This window comes from Cannabis sativa, chromosome 7 (genome assembly GCF_029168945.1).
Source record: "Cannabis sativa cultivar Pink pepper isolate KNU-18-1 chromosome 7, ASM2916894v1, whole genome shotgun sequence".
Lineage (NCBI taxonomy): Eukaryota > Viridiplantae > Streptophyta > Magnoliopsida > Rosales > Cannabaceae > Cannabis > Cannabis sativa.
In genome coordinates, this window is record NC_083607.1 from 34528512 (window position 1) to 34537219 (window position 8708).

Here is an 8708-nt window from a genome sequence, read left to right on the forward strand (position 1 = left end):
AAAGCAAACATTACATTTATTTTATAACTGTTGTGATCAAGACAATTAATATGTAAATTATTATTGTAAGTTATAACTTGTAACAGTTTCATTATGACCAACTATTATAAGTACTACCTACTACCTATAAGTAGGGACTTCTCCCTCCAATTAAAGGGGGATGGGCTAACGAATAATAAAATACAGAGCGAGTGATCTCTTTTTAATAGTGGATTAGGCAAGTCGAGCTTGAAGTTCCTATTGAACCACTATATATTCTGTGTCTTTTTATATTATTTATAATACTCGTATATAATTTATACTATATTATTTGAGTACTTGCTATTCTACGTGAGTCCTTACTATTCTCTTTTCAGAATAAATGTGAAATTAGGCTTATTTATCAAATCGTTTAAACCGCTCGTACCGCAAAAAAATTGCGGTTTAAAATTCTTTGCGGTGCGGTCGTAGTTTAAATTTTTCTTAAATTATGCAGTGCAGTGAGGTTTGTAGTTTTGAATTGTTAATATGCGGTTCAAACCGCACCGCACATTATAAAAATACCAATTTTTATATTTATTTACATCCAATATGTGAAGGTCCAACCCAAAGTCCACTAATTATTTTGTTGTTGAAACTTAATTTTTTTTTTCATATTTATTTTCAAGCCTTATGGTATTTTTGACAAGTGTTGCTTAAACTTTGTTGTATTCATGATAGTTTAATTATTTGGTGATAGTTCAAATTGCAGAAACTGCAAAAATTGCACTGCACCGCACCATTTTTCGCAGTACGATTTTTGCAGTTTTTGCTGTTCGCAGTGCGGGTGCGGTTTAAAAAATAAGAAAATTTACATGTGCAGGTCGATTTTAAAAAAATAGTCAAAAACTGCACCACTCGCACTGCGAACACGCGTATATAAAACCAATAGTTTAAACTAAAATAACCCTAAATTATACTAATAGAATTGTGACCACCAGCCTCCCGTCTCACTCACATATCCCTTGGTGGTGCTCTTCGTCAAGACCCAGCGAGCAACGAGGACATCTTCTATCGAGAGTAGCATCCAGCGAGGAGAAGATACTACTTCCTAAGTTAGCTACGGAGTCACGGCATTTCAAAGAAGATTGAGTGGGGAAAGTGCCGATCAATGTGAGTATCTCTTTCTTAAATTACTCCAAATTTCAGTGCACCCACCCAATTTTAATTTGCTCATTCCTATTTATAACCTCTAATAATGTGCTTTTTAAACCGTTTTCTGTACGGAAGAAGGAAGATGGAGAATGAAGAGCTACTGTGTGAGGCGGCCAGAAACGGTGATGCCGAAACGGTGAAGACTCTCTTAGACAGTGGAGTTGACGCTTCTCATTTCGATGGTGAAGGCCTCACTCCGCTTATGCACGCCGCTAAGCTAGGCCATGCCGACGTCATCAAGGCCCTGCTTGAAGCTGGGGCTCCTTGGAATGCCCTTTCTCCTTCTAATCTCTCTGCTGGAGATTTCGCTATGGAGTTAGGTCACCAGGAGGCTTTTGATGCTCTCCTTAATGCCGGTACCCTTTTCTTATTCTTCTTCTTAGTGTGTGTTAATATAGCAGGGTTACTATCAAGAGTAGAAGAATTAGTTGCTAAGCTCTCTTGAGTTAGTTAGGAAAGTTTATTAAAGTATCGTGTTAGTTAGAATCAGTTAGTGTCCATTGTTGTATCTCGATATATATAGCTCTCTCCCCTGTTTTTCCATTGACATTTAATGAATACACGACGTTTTCTTCTTTCTCTTCTCTCTTTCTTTCTGGTTTACTTAGCCAAAATGGTATCCGAGCTAATCTCTGTGTAAATTCCATTCTCGTTCCCTTGATCTTCATCTTCATGGCTAGAGGTGAAGGAGTTCAAACTCGAAGCTCCACAGAGACTTCAAATCGTTTTTCGGCTCTGGATCCTGGTGGCCGATCGTTCTCTGGTGATGCTAGGAATCCATTTTTTCAGTCTAATAGTGATCATCCGGAGCTAGCTTGGTTCCAAAGATCCTAACTAGTTGTGAAAACTACAGCTTGTGGCATCGAGCCACGACAATAGCGTTAATTGCGAGGAACGCATATTCGCTAATGGCAAACTTCCAGAACCTAACAAAGACGATGATGACTTTGAGCTATGGAATCGATGTAACAGTACAGTGTGATATCTTGAATTCTTCATGCTGTGTCGAATGAGATAGCTGAGAGCATCATGTATATGGAAAATGCCACAACAATCTGGACAAATCTTGAAGAGCGATTCAATCAGAAGAATGCTCCTCGAGTTTTTGAAGCCATAAGAACAAAGCAGTCTCTTGCACAAGGAACAAGTAGTATCACTAACTATTTCACTCCTCTTAAGACTATATGGGATCTTATTCAAGAGTATCGACTAGGGGTGAGCAACGGTCGGTTTGGTCAATTTTTTACACAAAATAAATCCAAAATTTGGTTTTGGTTTTCATGTTTATAATTCGAAAACCGACCGACCATTATATAAATATAAAAAAACCGACCGTTTTAATCCAAGGTTTGATTGGTTTAAACCGACCAAACCGAGCTTCATTTTTTTTTTTAAAATAAGTCTTTAGATTTTCTATAATAATTTAAAAACTAAAAAAATTAGAGTATTGTATCAAATATCATATAATTTAAGAACAAAACTTTCTTAGTTAAATAAATAATGTAAAATAAATTTTTTGAAATTTGTTCAAATTATTTGTGCTACTAATATGGTAATGAGTTATATTAAAAAACTCGAATTATTTTATGAATGTGTGTATATAATACGTAAATACATCAAATTATAATAAAATAAAACAATGAATAATTGAGACTTTAAATAAAAAAGATAAAAATTAAAACTAGTTTAATAAAATTGTATATTAAGTATGTACAAAAATAATTATATTATATATGTATAGTGTATAATATATATGTTCGGTAAATTCTCGGTTCAATCGGTCGGTTTGCCATTGACACTAAAACCGACTGTGTTAAGGCGGTTTTAATCGAATGCGATTTTTTCGGTGTTCAAATGGTCGGTGTATTCGATTTGGTCGATTTTTTGGATTTTTTGCTCACCCCTAGTATCGACGTCAACCAACTTGCACTTGTGGTGCTATGAAAATCATCCAAGAATATTAAGAGGAAGATCGTGTTCTATAATTCTTGATTGGTTTAAATGAGTCTTATAATGGAACTCGATCACAAATCTTGATGCAGGATCCTCTTCCTAATATCAACAAGGCCTATGCATCTGTTATTCAAGAAGAAAGACAGATATGCTTAACCAATGCTCCAAGTCCTCTGCCTTCTCCTGATGCTGATAAGTCCGCATTTGAATCTAATTTTGGTCAAATTATTAGGAGTGTTTAACCTTTTCAACCTAAAATGGTGTGTAATCATTGTGGTATTACTAGTCATACCATGTCCAAGTGTTATAGGCTACATGGATATCCTCCAGGACATAAATTGTATGGAAAGTTCCCTAATCGAAATGCTAATCCTACTGTAAATAACGCATGAAGCCTTCTGCAGCAAATATTGAAACTAATTTAGAAGGGAATGATAATCACAGTGGAGATGCTATTAAGGGAGAAGGGAGATTAAGACCTGGTGTTGAGCTTATCTTTTGTGCAGTGTCAAAGACTTATGGCATTGTTGTCTCAAAGAACATCGAATGTGCCATCTACTCCTTCCAAAGAGGCACCTCTTGTCTCTCATTTTTCTGGCGAGGATCTATCCTTTTCTAACTCTAAGTGGATCATTGATACTGGTGCCACACACCATGTTTACTTTGATTTTTCTTTATTTCATAACACATATGTTGATAGTTCTATCACTTATGTCAAATTGCCACATGGTGGTAGTGCCAAAGTAAAAGGTTTTGGTATAGTGCAATTTTTCCCAAATCTGTCTCTTCATAATGTTCTTTATGTTCAAACTTTTCAACACAATCTGTTATCTGTCTCTACACTAACAGAAACTGGTGTTTATTCTTTTTTCTTTCATGCTAAACACTGTGATATCCAAAGACAATTTGAAGAAGCAAACGATTAGTACGGGTGAAAAGATTGGAAAGCTTTACTACTTACATTCTGATTTTGCAAACACTGTACCTTTTACTTTTTCTTTTTCTTGATTCCAAAATAACCAATGAAACAGTTTGGCACTACAAAATGGGCCATCATGCTTGTATCAAAAATCATTGATTGAATAAAAATTTACAATTTTACAACGATCATTCTCCCAATTTTCTCTGCTTAGTATGTCACTATGCCAAACAAAAAAGGTTACCTTTTATATCTCATCATAACATTGTTGTTCATCCTTTTGACCTTATTCATATTGATATATGGGGGTCTTTTAACACTCTTACTCTTGCTGGTTTTACGTATTTTATCACCATTGTTGATGATCACTCTAGGTACACTTGGGTTTCTTTTATCAAAGCTAAATTTGAGGCACAAACAGCTATTCCTAAGTTTTTACAGCTTGTCAAAACTCAATATGGTGTTCGAATGAAAGGGGTTAGGTCTGATGATGCCAAAGAATTACAATTTCCTGAACTGTTCAGCTCCTTAGGCATTATACACTACCATTTTTGTGTCCAAAGGCCACAACAAAATTCAGTTGTGGAAAGGAAACATCAACACTTAATGTTGCTAGGGCTTTGCTTTTCCAATCTTACATACCTCTAGCTTATTGGGATGAATGTGTTAGTACTGCTGCCTACTTAATTAATAGAACTCCTACGCCTAATCTAAAGTTTAAAATACCATTTGAGCTTCTGAAATCCAAAGTGTCTGTTTATGATCACTTAAGAGCTTTTGGCTGCCTTGCTTATGCTTCCACTTTACTTACCTCTAGGTCTAAGTTTTCACCAAGGGCTGCCCCTTGTGTTTTCTTAGGTTACCCTATTAGTATGAAAGCCTATAAGCTTTTAGATCTCAACACAAACAGAACTTTTTATTCAAGGGATGTTACTTTTCATGAAACTATATTCCCTTTTGTCAATTCTACCACATTACCCCCTGAACAGCAAACTTTTTTCTGTTTACCTGAGTCATCTTCCACTGCCTCAGGTTCTTCTCCTCATTTCTCATCTAATCCTGACACCACTTCTGTTTCTTCTCTGCCTTCAACCAGATCTGTTAGACACACTGTTAAACCATCATACTTAAATGATTATCATTGCTTCTTATCCACTAATAATCTTTCTGTTGCTTCTCACCAGATCAACATGTTATTCGGTGTAAGTGGGTCTACAAAATCAAATTAAATGCTAATGGTTCTGTTGAAAGAAACAAAGCCAGGCTCGTTGCTAAAGGGTACATTCAAAAAGAAGGCATAGACTACTCAAATACTTTTGTACCAGTTGCTAAACCTGTCACATTTAAGCAACAACTTGATGTTAACAATGTTGTTCTTCATAGGGATTTGCATGAAGATATTTATATGACTATCTCCAGGGTATAGTCCTAAGGGGGAGACACCATTACCACAAAATGAAGTATGTAAACTGAAGAAATTCCTATATGGGTTAAAGCAAGCTTCCAAGCAGTGGTTTGAAAATTTTTCCACTGCTTTGTTGGAAGAAGGCTTTTCTCATTCAGCTACAGACTATTCTATGTTAAGACATTCTTCAACTAGTTTAATCATCTTATTGGTTTATGTTGATGATATTATACTAGCAAGTAACAAAATCACAGAGCTGGTAGTTTTGAAAACCAGGTTACATAACAAGTTTAAGCTAAAAGACTTTGGAGATTTAAAGTACTTTCTCGGTTTGGAGGTGGCAAGGTCAAACAACGGGATTTTCGTGTCTCAAAGGGCTTATGCTATTCAACGACTTCAGGACCTTAGTTATCTTGGAAGCAAACCAGTTAGTACACCTATGGAGCCAAATTTAAAATTGTCACAAGATGAAAATGACATACTTGCTGATCCTACATTATACAGGAGAATGATTGGGAAGCTACAGTATCTTACAATTACAAGGCTTGACTTAGCATACTCAGTTAATAAATTGAGTCAATTTCTAGCCATGCCTAAAGCCAAGCATCTTCAAGCTGCCCAAAGAGTTCTAAAATATGTAAAGTTCTCTCCTGGACAAGGAATTTTTCTCTCTGCTACATCAGAAATTCAACTAAGGGCCCCCACTAATGCAGATTGGGCTGCTTGTGTAGATACTAGAAGATCTATAAGTGGGTCTTGTATCTTCCTTGGCAGCTCAATCATATCCTGGAAAAGTAAAAAGCAACAAACAGTTTCTAGATCTTCAGCTGAAGCTGAATTCAGGGCAATGGCAAACACTACAAGTGAATTGGTTTGGTTGCTATCTCTACTCAAGGAATTAAAGGTTGACAACTCAAAGGACCAACTATAATGTACTGTGACAATAAAGTTGCACAACATATTGCAGCTAACCCACTCTTTCATGAGAGGACAAAATATATTGAAATCGATTGTCATATGGTAAGAGAAAAGGTTCAGCAAGGAATTGTCAAAACTGCCCATGTTTCATCGAGAGAACAACTTGTAGACATTCTAACTAAGGCTCTATTTCCTAACTAGTTCAAGACACTTAAAGACAAGATTGGATTGGTAAATATATACCATCCACATCTTGAGGGGAGTATCAAGAGTAGGAGAATCAGTTGCTAAGCTGTCTTGAGTTAGTTAGGAAAGTTTGTTAAAGTTGTTGTGTCAGTAAGAATCAGTCAGTTTCCATTGTTGTATCTCAATATACAGAGCAACTATATATAGCTCTCTCCCCTGTTTTTCCATTGACATTAATGAAAACACAGAGTTTTCTTCTTTCTCTTCTCTCTTTCTTTCTGGTTTACTTAGCTAACAGTTACTGTCGATCAAGAAAATAGATCTAATTTGGATTGGAATTTTTATTTTTAAAAAGAAAAATTACGTAGCTTAAGATTATGTTTGGAAATTAGGATTGAATTAAGCTGTCCCATTGGGATTATTGAGGATATTAGACCCAAACTCAGCATGCCCTTGTCTTCGGTGATATATGTATGTTTTAGTAAGATCACAATTGCTCGAACACGGGCCAAATTCATAAATTAATTGCCCAATATGTTAGGGATTCTTGGAATTTGCTTTGAATAGGTGATGATCTGTGAGAAGTTTGCGTACTTGGACAGGGATTCAAGCTGAGTTGGTTCTAGGAACCATAGCGAGGAAAGAGAGCAAAATGGGTGACAGGGATTACTTGGACGATAGGGTTAGCTTCAGTGAGGATAAGCTGATGGACTCAGAAAGCAAGGCGGTTATGATGGCTTGGGAGAAACCATTAATGGAGGCTCATGCTAAAGCTGTTTGTTCAGGAGGTGGTCACATATTGAACATTGGATTTGGTATGGGCCTTGTGGATACAGCCATTCAGAAATATGAACCTACTTCACATACTATTGTTGAGGCTCACCCAGAGGTTTATAAACGTATGCTTCAAACTGGTTGGGCTAAGAAGAAAAATGTAAAGATTATATTTGGCCGTTGGCAAGATGTTCTGCCACAACTTGATCTTTATGACGGTGAGTCGAATTTAAGATCCATTCTTGCCTTTGTTGCCATATGTATAAGTATATTTTTCTGAACTATAAGTTTTTGACATGTTTTTTTTGTGTGTATCCATTCAGGTATTTTCTTTGACACATATGGAGAGTATTATGAGGATCTAAGGGAGTTCCAACAGCATCTTCCTGTGTTGTTGAAGCCTGGGGGTATCTATTCGTTTTTCAATGGCCTTTGTGGTGGTAACCCATTTTTTCATGTTGTCTACTGCCAGTTAGTGTCGCTAGAACTGGAGAGTTTGGGATACTCAACGCAACTCATCTCCTTGCCTGTCAAGGATTGTCTTGGAGAAGAAGTTTGGGAAGGTGTGAAACACAAATATTGGCAACTTGATACATATTATCTCCCTGTTTGTCAATCTATAGAGAAATCCGAGTAACACAGAATTTTCAGCTTTTTCCTTATTTATTTTGATTTAGTTATATCGGATCTTAAGGACTACAGAATCCATAATGTATTGAGTTAGTAGGGCATGTTACAGTTAACCTCTCTCTCTCTCTCTCTCTCTCTCTCTCTCTCTCTCTTTTCTCTCTCTCTCTCTCTCTCTCGGGTTATTTATTTTCTTCTTTTCAGTTACCAATTGCTAACCAGACTGCCGTAGGTTATTGAAAACACGATTCTTAACTTTCTTTTCAGTGAACCAAGATTGTGAATTCTTCCTGAACAAGAATACGAATTGAAAATTTATATACTTTCAACTTTAGTGACACTGGAAGTTTGAAGTGTGGAAATATTTTTAACTAGTCATCTGCAGGTTGTTCCCAATGAATTGAATATGGAGTTTGGCCTAGAATAGTTTTAAGAATTCATATCCCAAGCGTCCGATATAATAATTAACTGACATGTGATCAAAGAGTGTCCTATATTAGTCAATTAAGATGCAATTCAACCAATCAATGTCAAGTCTTTCTTATTTATTTTCTGCATAAAAAGCTTGCATCTGCTTGACCAAGTGGTTCAATTATCATTGACCAATGTTATAATATTGCAATTTGACTAAAGAGAGACTGTTATATGAGACAGAGAGAAAGAGAGATGCTGCTCCAAGCTCAAGCTGGCTATCAAGTGTTAACTGGTCAATTGGGACTTGCGGAAAAATTTAATGGCATCCAAAACTAAGCA

The 8708-nt window shown here is 36.2% G+C and overlaps 1 protein-coding gene across 2 annotated transcripts; it reads left to right on the plus strand.

The window, feature by feature from the left end:
* Nucleotides 1-924: 924 nt before the first annotated feature.
* Nucleotides 925-8275, plus strand: LOC115698046 (protein arginine N-methyltransferase 2). Of its 2 annotated transcripts, none has more exons than XM_030625233.2 (4): nt 925-1131; nt 1249-1529; nt 7157-7546; nt 7652-8275. In XM_030625233.2, the coding sequence occupies exons 2-4, from the start codon at nt 1256-1258 to the stop codon at nt 7963-7965; spliced, it is 978 nt and encodes a 325-aa protein (XP_030481093.1). In that variant the 5' UTR covers nt 925-1131; nt 1249-1255; the 3' UTR covers nt 7966-8275. The 2 variants fall into 2 exon arrangements, with proteins under 2 accessions (XP_030481093.1, XP_030481092.1); XM_030625232.2 differs by having other exon boundaries at nt 935-1131; nt 1252-1529.
* The last annotated feature ends 433 nt before the right edge of the window (nt 8276-8708 follow it).